We start from the raw sequence: 18102 nt of genomic DNA on the forward strand, positions 1-18102 counted from the left end.
AATGGAGAAAGATCACTGATGAAATTCTACATGCTCTCATAGGAACTCTGAGATGGCAAAAGCCACAAATATGGACTGTAAGTTAAACTACTTAAGCACCAAATGTAACCCTTTAGTGACCTCTCATTTTAGAAACGTTTTGGTTAATGCTAGAAATATCCTGCCACGCTGTTTTATGAAAATGTTATTTGTTCTCACCACTCCTGTGAGTTCTTAAATGTAGTCTGGAAACATGAACTAAAAAGGGGCCTCAGCCTATAGTCTTTACACAGTGGGAGTTCTGCTCGATGGACGAGTACAAAATCAGGTCCTCAGGTGCCTCATAAACACATGCCATTAAAACATGCCGGACCAGATCCTCAGCTGGAGTAAATTGTTAGAGCTCCACTGATGTCAGATAGCGAGTAAAGCTGTGTCCATTTATATCACCTGAGGATCTGACCCACGGAACTGAACTCTTTGGTGACTGCAAAACAACAATGGCATGGGTGGGACAGATAGGCCAGCTCCTCAGCTGATGTAAATCAATGTAGCTTCATTTGATATCTGATTTCTTTGGCGGTACAACAGTTTACTCTAGCTGAGGAGCCTGGCCCTGGTCCTGGCCCGTGACAATCGCCAGCATCATATCAAGTGATGCTTCTCAAACTTTGAGGCTGACATTCTTGGGAAGGGCCAATAATTTTTTTTGAGGCTCCATCCAGCCCAAAGAAACATTTTAAATAATGTTGTTGTTTTCTGAAATAATCATTTCCATGTACTATCCAACAAAACCTGATGTTCATCTAGAGACCGTTTTGATTTTGCTAAATTCTAAATTAAGATGGTTAAAATTAAATTAAGAGGACAAAATAAATCAGTTTCCAAGATTTAATGGTGAGGGCTCCCAACCCTGAACAAGCCTATAAAGAAAATATTTACATTAGAAGAGTCCTGATTACATGTGTCTAGGAGTGTGTATACACTTCAGAGGAAGTTAAAGAAAAAACTAGAAACACTTAATACAGCAAAATAGCTACAAATCATGGACTAGTCATTCACTGATTGTCAATTTCAATTTTTAAAATTATTTTAATAGCCAGATCATATACTGTAATAATAATACTTACTAACCCCATGGGGCAACATGAGGATTAAGTAATTAATGACAGGTTTCAGAGTAACAGTCGTGTTAGTCTGTATTCGAAAAAAGAAAGGGAGTACTTGTGGCACCTTAGAGACTAACCAATTTATTTGAGCATAAGCTTTCGTGAGCTACAGCTTATGCTCAAATAAATTGGTTAGTCTCTAAGGTGCCACAAGTACTCCCTTTCTTTTTTTAAGTAATGAATGTTTGTATTATGCTTTGAAGTATTATTATGAACTATATTCAATGTGACCACAGTATAGAGTATATACATTTTTCCCCAATAGGCAGAAAGATGAAGCATGCAGTATTTCAAGTTTGGAGAAGCTGGAATTTCAGAAATAGCTTGGCTCTTCACTTTGATTACTTTCCGGCTAGAAAGCTGGAGTCAAACTAATGCATTTTGTAAACATTTCTGATCATTCATGTACAGTACATTGCATAAGTCAATGCAGGACAATCTGACTGTTACAAGTTCATAAGTACAGACAAAATTGACTGCTTCATTTCATACAGTAGTAAGGGTCTGATCGTGTAGTTCTTACTCAGCCAAAACTCCCATTCAAGTCAATGGGAGTTTTGGAAAAGAAAGGATTTGGGGATGAGGTTCTAAATTGTTTTGGTTTTCCATCATACCACCCCTGTACCTTTACAGTTCAATTTCAACAAATGTCCATACAGCTTAGGGAGAGTGCTGCAGCCTGCATATTTGAATGCAAGTATTAGGCCACCACCTCAGCCAGTGTAAATTGATGTCGCTCCATTGACTTCAGAAGAGCTACATGGATTTACAACAGTTGAGGTTCTGATTCATTTTTCTTTCAGTGCACATCACAGCACACAGTCCAAATGACACTTTCAGAGAATGATTGTGTTAACTTTAAAATTTTCAAAAATGTAAGAGTGATCCACTCGTGCTGTTAGACTGTACGCTTCCTGGATAGCTTTGCCCCATTTAGGAGCAACTAATTAGAAAAAGAAAATACATGCTTAATGCTTGACCATAGGCCTTTTCTAGGCTCTGAGTGAGCAAGTCCTTGAGCACATGAGTTGGCCTTTTGGGGCCCCAGTTCTTAAAGCTCTTAAAAGAACATCACTGGCTCTTTGGCTACAAATAATGTTTACTGAATTAGGTTTTAATATGCCCATTGACAAGCTTCTCTTGTGCATGTATCTCAACAGCAGTTATCCTATGATATAAGCACACAGCCCTGAGTTATATTTGTTGTCTAGTGTCACTAAAGCAGCATTCTTTTACAAGATACGAAGCATTCATTTTCTCCCCAAATTATTCAAGACGGGAAATGTTAGCAAAGCATTTTGTAAGAGTGTAAGTGACTCAAAGCTGGAGACAGACAGAGAAATGGATTACTTTACATATTTTCTACACAAACGTGGGGATTAATTTAAATTATTCCCCTAAATCAAAATAACTAGAGCTTTTGGCAGCTTTGAAGTTTAATGAATGTTTATCCTTGCCATCAAGCATAGGTTTTAGGACACCCTGCAGCACCACTAAGGACAAAATCATCTCAAGCAATTTATATTAAAAAAAGGACAATGCAAAGATTTTTTGTAATAAAATTTAAAAGAAAATGCATATATTTGAAAATATCTTTGTCTAACCTTTTAAGTAAATTAAAATAAAGTTTCAAAATGATTATGATTGTGCTACTGTCAGCCATCAGTACTTTGGCCTGTAGGTTAACTGCAATTGTGATCATTTCAAAAGTAGACTTGATATAAAACAGGTCTCCTTTGTACTGTATATGCTCTCCTATGCCTGGTTTTGTGTTCTTTTAGGGACACATAAGAGCTGGTTTTGCTCTCTCATCTTTCAGAGTATATTTAGAATTCCTTTTAAATGGCTCTTATCAAACATGACAAGAAGTACCTATTACTTAGAGAAATTCAGATGTGTGTTTTCTCTAAGAGAAAATTAAATCATACTACTAGGTAAAATAGACCAGAGACAGGATTTTCACATAAAACCTGATTTCTTTCATCGTCAATGAAGAAGAAAAAAATCACACACGGCTGAAATTTTACATAAATGGGGAAGAATTGGTTTGCTTTAGATCAACATGAATAAATTTTAAAAATGGGTAATATTTTAAAAAGTATTAAGCTTTTGATAATTCAGCCATAAAAATACTCTGATTTTTCTGAGGGTTATTTTTACACATAAGAAACTGAAAATTGGATATTTGTAATATCTGGAATTCACAACATGTCTTGCTGTTAAATTGCCACCTTAGAGGCCTTTCCTTTAATTTAATTGAAAATGCATATTAAATCAAAGTGATAGACACATGCAATGCAAAATGTCTATCAACAATTAGACTCCCATTTGGAAGTTTGTTAAGCATAACAATTTAAAATGAACTTAGCTTGAGGAAGAAAGTTTTAGCTGGTGGTGCTACAATCTTGTACAAAGCAAGTCGGACATTCTGGCCCTTTCCAAAGTGACATAAAATGCCATACATAAAACAAACGGGACCTCAAAGACTGTTAATCTGCCATGCCATGTCAGTCCAGAACCATCTAGTTCTTTACATAATCAAATACTAATAATACTGATCATTTGAAATGATTAAATAAGTTAAGAACCATGCAAATAATGTAGTCTAATTATCATGTCATTTATGTGGAATCTAGGACATAGTATGCTGCAGCTACTGAGTAAGTGTTCCACGTCAGTGCAAAGTGTTAGTATTATTACTGGGCCAGATCAGATCCCTGTGCAGTAACACTCATGTAGCTCACAGAGTTTTCCCCTGTAGTCTTCTATCATGGAGACAGGAATCTGGCCCACAAACCACATAGGTATCCTGAGATCACAGGAGATACAGGATCATCAGCACAGAGGCCCTGTGCTTCCTGGCAACTTTGGCCCCAATACTTGGTAGTGTAGCATCGCTCCTCGGGACCAGTCTGACCATGGCTGCCCCAGCTGAAGGGGGATCTGTACTGTGGAAGGAGACCATGAAAGTGTACGGATTCTGAGGGGGTACTACATTTCCTGGGGAATCTTGGCTGGTTTCATGGCAGCAGTATGGTGTACACACTCCCTTCCCCCTTCTTAGTCTGATAGGGCCTCCACTTCTCCTGCATGGATCCTTGGACTTGCAAGGAGTCCTCTCTCATTTCCATGGGAAAAAATCCTTCTGAGGCAACAGCTGACTCCTGCCTTTTTACACTGAGGGTGGGGGGAATACTCCACAGAGACAAAGGATCCTCCTCACAGAGATCCAAAAGGCCCAATCTGACCTATGATGATGATGCTATTTATAGATACTTGGTATGTACACACTGCACCTCCACCATAGAGGTAGATCGAATTGATACATATTAGAGATGGACATGAGCTGCAAAGTCTGGATCCAAAGTTCTGGGTTTATTTGGAACCAGGGTTTGGTTCTGGCTCATATTTGATCTTTATTGGGCACAGTGAAAACAGCTACTGTGTTGCACATCAGCATATTAAGATTTTTTCTATCTTTAATTTTATAACATTTGTATTTCCAAAGATTAGTCTGCCAGTACTGTATTTCTAAACTGAAATTAGTATAACCATTGAGATATATGCCAATACCACAAGCACAGAACAGTGCATTCTCTGTAGTGATACATGACTCCTTTAAACAGATATAATTCCAGTACTGGTATACTTGTGTGTAATTCTTCCAGATTAAATTCTAGCTGTTTCTAGACATTACAGTTATCACCTTGATTGATGTTAAGAGCATGACAGTAAGGAAATGAGGATAAGAAGAAATGCAAAGGATATTCTACCAAATTACAACATTTTGTTTTGCATTATTGGTTTTCCATATTGTTCAGTGGATCTATAATCATTGTGTCCCATCAGAACAAGTGAATGCATATCAACAGCCAATAACAGTTTCTGTCTTTCGTTATCTAGTATTTACACCTTTGTTGTATAATCTCCTTGAAGAACCAGGATTACCTCGGATTACAGGTGCATTAAGGAACAGTATACCTCAAATGCCATATTCACTTTGTTTAGAGAGGCAGTGAGCTGTTTGCCCAGCATGTGAATACCAGTGAACAAACTCCTGCAGGCTTCCACGAACAGGGCAGGCAGCACCAGCCCCAGGATTTTGTTGCTGTCGGCAAATTATTTAACATAGGCCCTTTACAATTCACAGTCACTAGCACAGCAAAGTGTTACCAAACATTTTGCAGCCCCAGGCAGCTGCCTGTTCTGTCTGCATGGTGTTGATAATGCTGGGGCTCATGAATGTAGGCTTACTCATCTCTCACCCATTAGGCTCATGTCCATGTCGCTTTTTTAACCAGAGCGCACTCAGAGCTGGTCCGACTCTAGAGTAATTCATGACAATCGGGGCAAAGGAGCTGCAGTCCTGGAAGTCCTGTGAGAAGCAGCACTGGGAGAAATTGGATTTTACTCTAAAAATTTCTAGGACTGAAAAGCAAGGGTGGGAACAGAATTTGCAATTTAGAAAAAACAAGATCAGTAATTTTACTTTAGTATGGAATTAACCATAGGATTTTGTAGTGGATGCAAGGGGGGAAAAATAAACCAAATTCATCCTTGGTATAACTCCATTGACTTCAGTAGAGTTATAATAAGAATAGATTCTAAAACTGTCACTTTAAAACATGATAGCTTTGCTTCTGCCTCAATGCTGCATAAAAACTGGAGCATCGACAACTGCTGCAGAAGCAGGGCTGAGCGTAATGTAAAGACGCATGAAGTTATTTTTAACCCCTTAAAACTGGTGAGATTGGAAAGGTATTTTTGTTGAATTATTTTTAGATTAAAATAGAGGCGGAGGCATCATGCTATCGGGCAGTTTTTCTAAGCATTGATTATTGTCACTTCTGACAACTCCGTACCATCTTGCGTTTGAAAAGTTGCCTGTGTTAATATGGATCTGATAATGGGCCTGATCTTGCGCTGCTCAGACAACAGAACTCCCCTTGTAGCTGTGCTTGCACAGGGTGACATGTGCCCCAGTGCACAAGACCTTTGCTCCACTTAAGTCCTACAAAAAACCCCATGCTTTCTGCACAGGAATGAATTTCATCAATGAAGAGTTTAGGCTTGGTCTGTTAGATTGAAGACCCCCTCAGGGCAAGAAATATGTCCCTTTTTGAGTTTGCAACTAATTATGCATGATATTCAACAAATTAGAAATAAATGTAGCATTAGCATTGGGGTTTGTGTAAACGTTTTTTCTAGCTGTATGATATATGACCTATAAGAACTGTGTATGTATTGGCCTAGGCTACCGTTGTTACTCAGTGAGTGATCCAGTGCTAGTTGACGGCACTGGGATGATGCCCATGGGCTTCAGTGGGCTTTGGATCACACCCTAAATCTGTATTCAGACCATACTTCCACTGGGATCATTGGGCCCATAAATATTGGGTAGGACTGAGCCCAAGTGATCCTAATGAATCTATGGGAAGTTTGGGAGAGAGCCAGTTAGACCTAACAAAACTATTGTATTACTGAGGGCCAAATTCTGCTCTGACTCTTGTACCCTGAAACCCTATTAACTTCATTTTAGGCAAAATTTGGTTCTAAATGTAAGTAGGGCAAAGACATCAATGAAAGGCAAGAAAAAGAAATAATTCAGCGTAGGGCTTGGGACACCCACTGCAGTTATACTAGTAGCTCCAAGCCTGCCACATAGGGAATGTAAAGGGGTAGAGGTCACTTTTCTAGTTTATGAGTCATGGGGTGGAGGTGAATTCTATTCGCTTCTTGCAGATTTCCATGCACAAAGTCTGATATGCAGGGAAGGGAGACTTTCACCTCCTAGATGGTAACTGATTTCTGATTTTTATAGAGCGGCCATTCTCAGATTTGCCTATGGATCACTGGTGGCCTGGGTAGCACTTGCTGGTGGTCCACAGAGAGTTGGCTTGTCACACGCTCCTGCCCCTCTTCATTGTTTCCAGCTGCTGAACTGCTTTAAAGGACAGCTACAAATGCAGTCAGTACTGTCTTAATGTTGTTTTGAAAGTGGGCAAATGCTGTAGTTTCTACATGGATGTCATATGTTCATGAGTGGGAGGGGAGGTGATCTGCAAAACTGTGAAAGGCAGAGCAGGTGGGTGCACAAGAAAATCTCCCTATTGCATTGGGGCCCATGCATAAGAAGAGACTCCCTATTACAACAGAAAATACTCTTGTCAAATAGTAAGGAAAAATATATTTACACACAACAGTCCTAATTTTACCCTCAGCCACACCAAATCAATTCAATTGACAGGGCTGGGTTGAACTGAGTGCAGAGTTTGGACCATGAAGAAGGTATTTAGTTCAGTAATGGAATGTAAAGTATTATTCACAGCATATTTATTTTATTGGAACCAAACTCTGCAAAACCAACTTCTTGTGTTGATACAAACATCATGATAGTTCTCAAATTGTAAACATCACACAGTAAGTTAGTGCACCTTAATATTATGCAAATGAAGTTTATGTACTTTAAAGTACTTGTACCATATTTGTTGAAACTTTCGAAAATTGTGTTAAGAAAATGAGTTAGGTTGTCAGGTTTATTTAATTAGGCATGAAATCTGGGACTAACTCAAGCAACATTTCCCTCTGGGGTCTGAGACGCTTTTAGTCTGTAATAATTTATTATTCATCAACTAAAGTGAGTCATCAAAATATAGGTAGGAAACTCACACTGTTGGTAAATATGAATTGACAGGATTATTCTGGAAAGAACAGCAATCAGTTTGTGACAATGGGTCTTACCCCAGGCTTGATGATTACCTTGTAGTTGTAGGAACTCATGTGTAAGTTATTAGGCAACTGTCATGAAATTTTGGCCCTGTGTTTTTATTTGGACAGACTAGAGAAACCTTGCAGAATTGTGTTTCAAAGATAAGCGAATCCTGAAGGAGAAACCAAGTAAAAAGAACAATAGATTTTCTTCTTACTAATGCCAGATGCAATTTCACCCCCCAACCATCTCTTTTCTGTCTTTTTTTTAATGGCTCCCATAGGCATATTTTCTACTCTTTTCAATAATGCTTTGTATGCTATTAAATAATTGTGATAATTAAGGGATTTTTAAAAAATCCAAACTAAGGCTCTCACTATTAGTTGGCTAGGTTCAACGCAATCTGAAAAGATGACGTGTTCCTCACATGAAGGCACTGTTCTCGAAGAAGAACGCCTGGGAGGCCATACTTAGCGAATGGCCACCTCATAAACTGATATCAGGGTTTATTTAAGGCTATTTTCTTGATGTGTACCTATTTGCGTCATGCTTTTTTATTCCATACAAAGTTACTTTTGTGGTATGGTACGGCCCATGAAAGTGGAATATGTCTTTGATTCCCGATGTGGGATTTCAACCAGTTTATATAAGGTTGGAGAACTATGTGTCATTTCATTTCTAAACTTCTCTGTTTCTGCTGGAGGTACACTGTAGCTTTATGTGGCTTTGATACACAAATTAAACTGGGCTATAAGGGGATGTGGCTTGTGAAAAAAAAATCCCCTTTGGCATCAAAGATAATTCTCAGTTCCCTAGAGATTCCCTACTAATTTTGTCCATACTGGCAGTGACCACTGAATTCCAAGCTATTTCAGTGATTTTTTACACTTTTACAACCTACCTAAAATATTCTTTAATTCATTGTTACTAATCTAAGTAGCATTTTATTATTAATGTAGAACATACTATATAAAAGAATACAATTGTGCCCTTGCAGTAAATCAGTTATAATGTCAAACTAAAGGAATTGACTAAAAAAAGAATTTATTACATGGCAAAAAAATTCCAGGTTTATTCTTAACACAGAAATTAAGACATAATATCACACAAAGGTATTATATCTAGTATAATAGGATAGGATTTATGGTGGGTATAGTTTTGCCAAAACTCTCTTATAAAATAAATGTACAGAGAAACAAAAGAAATATGCATGAAACTCCTGCAATGTTTCTTTTTCTTCCCCCACCTCCTTCTTGGGGACTGAACATACAAAAACCTCCTTTGTGCAGTTATATTGAACATTGCTGATAGTTTCATTCCTCTATCTGTGCATTTTATTTTTCTCAGCTTCCAACCATCTTGCCTGGAAAAACACTTTCCCTAGTCTGTTTACTAGCTCTCTAGTTTCATCTAGCCTGTTTACTTAGTTATTAATATATCTAAATTGGCAGTGTCCTTCAAGGGCATTTTTGTTAAATTTGAAACAAATATATTTAATGATTGCATTGTAATAAAACAGCTAAAAGAATAGATTAAAAAGATATGCACGGGGGGCGGGGTGGGTCTGATTGATTGAGGGATTGATTTTATTACTTCTCCCGTAGGTGGGGAGTGATAGCTGTAAATCTCTTGATAATCATTTCAGAAGCACCTTCATCAATAAGCTCAAAAGGGATGGCTAGGTGTAAAATTTTGCTGGCCAGCGGGTCAAACAAAAGGCAGCAAATGGGCAAAGAAAGAATTGAATTAAATAATTCCACCTTGGCTGGTAATGTGGCATTCATCATTTTCATCTCTTATCTTGGCAAAAATAAATAAATAAATCACCCCTTCACTTTGGTGCTCTTATAGTTGTTTTGTTTTGGGGTTGGGGTTTGTTTGTTGTTTTTTTCCTTTCCCACCCCCCTGCCTTTAGCTCAACCCGTATTGCTTACGATTCAATTATCTGGCTAAAAGCTTGCGCTTGTGAGCAATGATCAATTATTAGTTGTCAGTAATAATGGAGAAGGATTCCATTCTGGCCCTTTTTCTTTTTCTTAAGGAATGATCATTAGAAAATAAATCAAAAAAAAAAAAGGGGGGGGGGTTGTTGACAGCATTGTCCACAAAAGTAGTCCTACCTAAACCCACAAGGGTTGAAATGCGCGTATTGAATAGCGGGATTCCAGGCTATTGACAGTAAAACAATTCCAGAGAGCAGTTCCTAGCTGCTCCTGGATAGCTGCGCCCCAGGATTGTCTCAAAAGTTTATTATATACCGGCGCACAAAGCCAAGTTCCCATCTGACAGCAGCATCTGGAAGCCCCTAATTACCCACATTTCTAAAATGCATGTGAGCAGTGTTAGCTGTGGGACGGCTTGGTGTTAGCAGTTTAGCGGGCGCATACAGCAATATTTAAAATCTGCTTTGCACGGTATCTTTTCTCAGTAAACAGAAAACCACCCTGGCTCAGTAAAAGCAGGTATTTTTGCCGTCTGAGAGCGTGAATGAATGAATTTTCCCCTGACGGTGTTTCCCTTAAAGTGTATTAATTTTTAGGGCAGAGACAATGTTTCCACAGGTTAAAGGTTGATTGTTCGGGGTTGGCTCTGCGAAGAGACCGATCTGTAGCTAAGTAAATGCCGCTTTACAAGCTGCACCGGTGGTGCAAATTTGCAGAAAATATGAAATCAATTGGATTTTCTTCCAGATCGTTATTAACGATGCATTATAAGTATATGGGTATTGTGTAGCTTTTAACCCCTGAGTGCTAAGGTTGTTATGTCTGATCGCAACCCTTAATAACAATAATCCAGTCCAGTGTGCTGCATCTCATTGAAATCGTCTCTCACCCGAATGAACTGCAAATTATCCCCTGTTTACAATCTCCCTTCAGTGCTCATCTCAATGAACTGGAAATCGATCCCCAGCACGGTTGTTTTCCAACCAAGGGCTGATTTGCATTGATGGGTTCCCCCCACCCCAATTTTTTTTAAAAATTAACCTAAGAAAGATCTCCAAGATCTGTGGGTGCGGGGGGGGGGGGGAATTCTGTCGCTGTCATCTGGACCTTCAAGGGGGGGGAACAGCAACAACAAAATCACAGTATTTACGTTTGTGAACACTCACAACTTCTGTTCACGGCAATGACATTTAATTGATGTATTGCTATCAACAACAATAAAGACCAATTCTTCTCTCCCTGCAAACAGCACTCTGCCGCCGGCCCCCCCATATCTCCGGCCCCCAGCAAAGGGGAAGAAAACAAACAATAAATAATCAAATGACCCTAAATTAAACACTAAGCGTCTGTTTTTACAATGGCGAGGGAGCAGAGAAACGAAAAAAAAAAGTTATTAAACTTTATCTCTCCAAATTAGTCTTTCGCCAAACCCTTGTTGTTGTTTTTTAATTGCAGGCTCACAACGGGCACGTACAGACACCAGATGCATAGCGCTATGGGAAAGTGCTTTAAAACAACCCAATTTAATCAACAAATATATAATGAAATTGTAAATGCGAATAATTTTCAGACAGTAACTGGATTTAAAGGCGTAGGGAGCTAATCGAGTGATTGATATAATTCTAAATGCAGACATTCTCGTGAGTAGGGCTTATGTGGGTGTTATATGCAGATACGTGTATCCGTATGTATACATATATCATGTAAGTTTCTATATGGTTATATTCGGTATATTTCCCAGTGTGTGAGGGTAAGGAGGCTGACACCTACCACTGAATATATCCATCTCTGCCGAAAGATCTCTTTAAATATTCAGTGAAAAATAATGGCATCTGAAATACCACCTATAGCAACATTATTATCTTCATTCTTCAACATCATCCCCACTGACAGCTTCGTTTGTCTTTTTATCAAAATCTACTGTACCAAATACTGCGGGGAGAGGAAAGGGGGGCGGAGGGGAGACCCATCCTATACAGAAGAGAAAAGCACATTCCGTGTCCGGTTTGCTAAAGCTGACTAAATATTTGGTTGGCACTTGGGGGGGGAGAGGGGGTTACTGATGTTTTGTCACCCACCTTGGTAAACATTTTAAAGTCTAGTTCGTTTAATAATAGGGAGAAGAAAATCCGAGTGAGCCGGTTCCTCGATTGGAGAGAGAGATTCTCGCTCTCTAGGTTTCACCGGCTCATTTGAAATTGAAATGAGTTGTATCTGATCAGCCTCTTGCTTTTACAGAGTTTGTTAATATTGATACCGGGGGAAAGGAGTAGTTTCAATCACAGAGTAAATAATCCAGAGGGGAGGGTGGGAGGAGGGTGCTGTGAATGGCCCAGAAACAGAAACTGACTACAGCAGCAGCTCGCTCGCTCGCTCGTCTTCAGACCGAGATAACCCTGCACATCAACTTTTCGTATACAGTACGGAGGAATTTGACGTGCAGAGAAGAACGAGGAATACAAAGGGCTCCATAGCTACCTATAAACCCAACATGCTCGGTCCGCGTTGTACTGTAGGTGCACTTGTGGGGGTGCAATGTATCAATCCTGGGGCTGGCTAGACCCTTCCTAACTTGGGAACGGAACTTTTTATTCCGCGATGATGATGCCATGGGTTGACGATTGCATGCGGGCTGCCCGCGCGCCATTTGAGCAGGATGTTTGCAATTGCTACACGTCCAGCAGACACCACGGATGTGGCTAATCTATTGTTACAACCTACGAGCGGGCGGGCGCGCGCCCGGACGCGGGCATATGAAGGAGGCAGACAGACACACAAATGTCCATCCACCTGGGGGGGAGGGGGGGTCCATTCTTAAACGTGTTGGCCCACCAGAAGCGCTGCTCTGTCATGAGCCCAGTTCGGACTCCCGCAGTGCAAAGTACGCCTCCGCAGTTAGAAGACACACACCCTGCACAGCTGCCTACCCCGGAGCCCGTCTCGCTGGCGACCCGGGTCTGGCCCCACACCGAGGCGGGCGAGGCACCGACCTCCCGGGGCTCTGGCGGGGAGGCTGCGCCCAGCAGCGGGGCTCGCGTCCCCAGGCTGCAGGCGGCTGCCCGGGAGCTGGGGCTGGAAGCCCGGCGCGGCTCAGCCTCGGACTCTCGGCAGCCCGAGAAGAAAACGAAAGTCAGGAGTGAGTTCGCTTCGGGCTGGGGGTGTGTGTGTGTGGGGGTGTCCATCCGAATTCACAGCCCCCCGCCAGACAACCCCGTGGGGAGGGGGCCGAGCCGACGTGCCCCCAGCCTGGGAACGTGTCGAGCGACCCCGTCCCCTCCGGACTCCGCCCCCCCGTGCCCCGGACTCCGCCGGGCAGATGAATCGGCGGGTTTCCGCCGCCCGCCTGCTCCGGCCGCCTTCTCCCGGAGATTGACGTCGGCCTCCGCCAACCGCCGCCAGGGGCGGAGCCGCCCCCGGCCGGGCTCGTGACGTAGCCGGGCACAAACTTTGCAGTAATTGTCCTGGGAAACGTGTGCGGTGGCCACCAGCCCGTCGGCCGCTGACCCGACCCCCCCCCCCCGCGCCCCATTGCCGGCATCTCCGCCCCCCAGCCCCCCCGAGGGGCCGGGGAGAGGCTGGAAGATGCATCTGGGATGGGGGCCGAGGTTAAAACAAGACACAAAACTTGGCCGCGGAGCCGGGCTGGGACTGTCCCCGGCAGAGGCGGTGGCGCTGACGGAGAGCGGGGCAAGGTAGCTGGGGGAAAGCCCGGCCTGCCCGCCCGGCCCAACACACACACACCCCCGGCCCCGCTCTCCCTGGTGCACGGGCAGAGACCGAGAGCTGCCCCGCAGCTGGGCGACCCGCTCCCGGGGCGGGGGGGGGGGTCCTTTCTCCCGCTGCCTGGGCTTCTTGGGGGAGCGACCAGCCCCGACTCTTGCTGCCGGTGCGCTCGGGGAAGACATGATTTCATTTTTCCTCCTGGCCCCCTTTGTAACGAGAAACAAAAACAACCCGCAGCCCAGGAGCTCGGGACAGCAGCGGGGGGGGGGGGGGGGGCAGAGGCTTTCGACACATTCCTATAGTAACAGGGATGGCGTGAAACAGTCCCAGCTGGTTGCTAAGCGGGTTAAACTGTATCCAAACAGCTTTGGGGAAAGCCAGCCCCCTCCCCTGCCACATGGATCGACTCATTGGGTGGGAGCGGCGGAGAGACAAGGGTCTCCAGCAAATCAGCGCCTAATTGATTAAGGCGAGCGGGTTTGAATAGAGCTGGCCATGTGCCAATCGCCTTTCAAAGAGCCCCTCTATGATTAATCGCAATGCATTATTGATAATCATAATTATAGCAGGACACATGCGCGGTGCGGCGTGGCTTGGGGAGGGGGGAGGCTCGATTTCCGTAATTTTGAGAAGATTTTTTTTTAGTAATTTTTTATTCTGCCCCAGCTGATGTTTGAGCCAGCATGTCGCGGAGGAAGCAGGCGAAGCCTCAGCATTTCCAGTCCGACCCCGAGCTGGCCTTATTATCCCAGCGAAATGGTGAGTTCTTCCCATCTCTCTCTCTCGCACGCATTTTAACACAAACACGCACCCGCAAAATAGATCAACTTACCTTAGAGACCGCTAGGAAACTGCACCGGGAGAGGGGAGAGAGCGCTGGAGCTGCCGGAGTTTTTTGGTTGTATTTTTTTTTATTACTATTTTTGCCCTGGTTGAGGATGGGTTGGTATGATTTTATTAACCTTCTGTTTCCTGTGTGTGTTGCATTTTTGTGTGTGTGTCTCTCTCTCTCCTTCCCCCCCCCCTTTTTTTTTTGATGATCTGGCAGTCTGACCCCAGAAGAGATGGATTTCTCCCCCACACCCCCTCTGTAGCCCACACCCCGGAGGCTGGTGAGGAGCGGGACAGAAGTCAGGTTTGGGTTGGGGTGTGTGTTTTCTAAGGATGCACCGACCTGACCGCACTTACTTTCTCTCTCTCTCTCTCTTCCCCCCCCTCCCATAAAAAGGGAAAAAGCCCCTTTCCTACTTTTTCCTGCGTGCCCCCTTCCCCCCCTGGAGTCCCGGTATGGCTGGGAAACCTGCGCTGCCAGGCAGCCCTCGCCTCTGGAGCATTTGAAACCCCTCTTTTAAAGGGGGGAAAAGTTTGCGTGCTGGAGATAAAAGTCTTTCTCGCACACTGACGCGCTGGCTGAGCTCCCTCCCTGCCCCTGGTAACTTTTCTCCCTCTTTGCTTTGGCTGCCTGGCATCTGCGGGATCCGGGCTCGCAGTGGCTCCGGCGAGGGCGGCTTTGCGGCTGGCCTTGAGTTGTGGGGTGGCTGCTTGTTTCCTTTCTTCCTTTGGGGCTTTTTTTTTTTTTTTTTTTTTAAGTGTGAAGCCGGTAAGGGAGGAACCAGGGTGGCTGGCTCTGGAGAGCCTGTGATTTTTTTTTAAAGGGGAGGGGGGGTCCAGAAGCCCTGCGTTGGTGCTGGGAAAGGCAGTTTTATTGAAGCTGGGGGGGTTCTTGTACCTGTGTCTGCTTGCACTTTATAAACCGACTGAGTAGGGGGTGTGTGGTTGGGGGCCGGGGGCAAGTGGTCTGGGGAAACTCCAGGTAAGAAAGTGGGCGATTGGGAAGCGCCTGGCTGATCACTGAGGCTCGAGGGCCCGGGGTGGAGGTGGCGGAGGTTCTCCGTGTTCCAAAGGCAGGCCCGCTCCCCTGCCCTGCCCTACACAGCGCACCTCGGCGGGTGCGTTCGTTTCAGAGCCGGGGGCGAGGGAGCCCGAGGAAGGATGAGCCGCCGGAGGGCACGGGAGGGGAATCCTGCCCCCCGTTTGGCTCCCTCTGGATCTTCTCCCCGGCCGGGCAGTTCTGCTCCTGCCGACCAGCGGGACTCACACCTTGGGAGGCCGCTTGGGGCAGATTTTGAAATGGGAAAGGGGGGGCCATAAATAAACAGGCCGTTCAGGAAGTTACATGAAAACTGTTACCGGGTGTCCGTTCGAGAGGCTGGCTGTAGATGTGGATAATGCCAGGCGAGGGAGGACGAGATGGAAAGTTGGAGGGGGGGGGGGGTCCTTGCATTTCTGCAGGGCACTTCCTGACGCTCTGGAAATTGTGGCCAGTTTTGGTGGGTAGGAGAGTGTGGCTGAGATCTCGGCAACAAAGTCTCTTGTTGGAAGAAGAGGAGGAAGAAGAAGCTGGAGGGGTCATCTCCGGAGCGATTCTCTCTGTCCTGGGCCGGGGTGGGGGAGTAATGCGGTGCTCTGGGCAAATCGGAGGGGGATGAAGAGCGTTGGCCCTGAATAAATAACTCGTTTCCTTTTCTTTGGCCGGGCTGGGGCTGGGCATGATGGCACTCCTCAGCCCCGAGGCTAGGCAGCACCTTTGACTTCCAGAGCCGCTCGGGGTGTTGGGTTCCTTTTCGTTTCCGAGCAAAGCTCTAACTCTTCCCCCTTTTCAAACTCTCCACGCTACTAACGCGAACGCATTGCTGGCTGTGGAGGGACTTGGCCAGAAGCTGACGTGCCAGTGTGCGATGTGAGTCATGGAGAGGAGCCCGGAGCTGCTCTCCCTCAGCCCCATTAACCCCCTGCATTAGTCATTAAAGCAGCAGCCAGGAAACAACCTCCCCCCCCCCCCCCTTTTCAGCACCATGCATATCAGGGTCGCCACTGAGGTAGGTTTGGGGACATGGGAGCTGTGATCTCTGAACTGTCCTTCTAATTCATTTTCCATTTATCAGCTCCCCCTTTCCCTTCCCTCCCCACAAATTGCACGGGGGCTGCTGAGGAGTTTGGGAACAAATTTAACATAAGATACCAAGATCTGCAGAGTAAATCGGGTCTCCCTGAGAAAGCTGGAAGGATGCTATGGTAGCTTTGTTATCATTCAGTTTTTTTAAATATTGAGACACCTTTCTTGGCATCATCATTATCATAATAAATAAATAGCACCCATTTCTTGTAACTGTTTAAACGTTTCTGTGAAGTAGTTTGTTTTCTGGAAGGAAACGTTTGATTTTTTTGGGTGGTGGTGGTGGGAATTTTCATTTGTTTGGATGCATTGCTATTTTGCCACGGGGTTCAATTCATTTAATTTCACTTTAAGACATTTATTTTAGCTTTAAATGTTTTTTTCCCCCCCCTTCAGCTTTGAAATTTCAAGCATGAGCTGGGGAAAGGTTAGGTTTTATTTATCCTTTCACTGGTGTCCTAAAAAGAACTCTGAACTTTACAAAGTAAGCAAAGAGGGAGAGCATAGATGGAAGTTAACTTATCTCGCTGGAGAATCAAAGGGCTATTTTTCACATCTTCCATTTGTTTAATTGCATCTCTTGATAAAGTCTTTATTTTTTTTTTTAATTTTTGCTAAAGGACACTGATAAAAGCACCTTCAAGTATCTTAATAAAATCGCGCCTGCACTCCCTCCCCTTTTTTTCTTTCCTATTTTTAGTCTTTTGATCTGATTTTGCACATGTTTTCAGATGCAAGACACTGGGAGTGTGAGAAAGGAATGTTAACTGTGGAGCTTTCTTGCCTGTTACTAAATGATGTACTTAGAATAGTTGGATTTCGCCTAAAATGATGGCATTTAGATAATCTTTCATTTGGTTTTTGCTGGCTAGTAACTTAAGTTAACTAAGTAAATAATTACCTTTTTTTTTTTTTTGTATCTATATATTTTTTTTAAAATGTTGGCTCATTCTCTAGAAAAAGCAGTAGGCTATTAGAAACCCTGTTAGGAGCCTTTTCCCTCCTTTCAGTAGTAATTGTTTTAGGTTATGACTATTTTACATGCTTGGACAATAAGTTTTGTCTACGTTGCCTGGAGGGTATGTTTTGTAATAGTGTTACAGGATTTAGAATGCTGTTGCAATATTCGTATAAAACTAACCCTGTTAGTGAATTAAAGGAATGCTTTATGCGTTTGAGAAGTTCTTAAATTTATAGTGGATACATTTGAGATAGGCGTAAAACATTTTTTCACGATATGCCTCAAAATTGCGAAAAACAAAACAAACAAAAATCCCCCATTCCTCTTTTTTGATGCAGTGAATTCAGGCTTGTTAGCTCAGTTACAATTTCAGGAATCAGACAAGTTTGGCATCACTGCTACTTTAACAACACTTGCAATAATGTGAAATGAAGGAATATTTAAGAGAATAAATGAAAAATCATGTTTCTGTCGAATTTGTCTTATCTGTTTTGAGTTCTAGTTTAGGAAACTCTCTGACATGTATTCACAGTTAAGGGTCAATAGAAAGTAGTTTGAAAAGAAACTACATACATTTGATTGAAAGAAAGTGTTCTGAAAAAGTTTAGGGTAAATATAGTACATCCTTACTCTGAAGATTAAATATTTCAAATGAATTTTGG

General features: G+C 43.3%; 1 protein-coding gene and 1 long non-coding RNA gene across 3 annotated transcripts in view; one reads left to right on the top strand and one right to left on the bottom strand.

Moving 5' to 3' along the window:
• The window catches only part of LOC141996529 (uncharacterized), a 54028-nt gene extending 39471 nt beyond the window's left edge, over nt 1-14557 (bottom strand). Inside the window, exon 1 of the long non-coding RNA XR_012641559.1 lies at nt 14356-14557. This is a non-coding gene — a long non-coding RNA (uncharacterized LOC141996529). The remainder of the gene's footprint in view (nt 1-14355) is intronic.
• SALL1 (spalt like transcription factor 1) overlaps nt 14010-18102 on the top strand; it is a 15889-nt gene continuing 11796 nt past the window's right edge. Inside the window, exon 1 of one of the 2 annotated variants that reach the window (XM_074968620.1) lies at nt 14010-14282. In XM_074968620.1, coding sequence (XP_074824721.1) covers nt 14207-14282 — 76 coding nt within the window. In that variant the 5' untranslated portion in view covers nt 14010-14206. Of the gene's footprint in view, nt 14283-16365; nt 16403-18102 lie in introns of those variants that run through there. The other variant, XM_074968621.1, reaches the window with a different exon arrangement.

This window comes from Natator depressus, chromosome 12 (genome assembly GCF_965152275.1).
Source record: "Natator depressus isolate rNatDep1 chromosome 12, rNatDep2.hap1, whole genome shotgun sequence".
Taxonomy (NCBI): Eukaryota; Metazoa; Chordata; order Testudines; family Cheloniidae; genus Natator; species Natator depressus.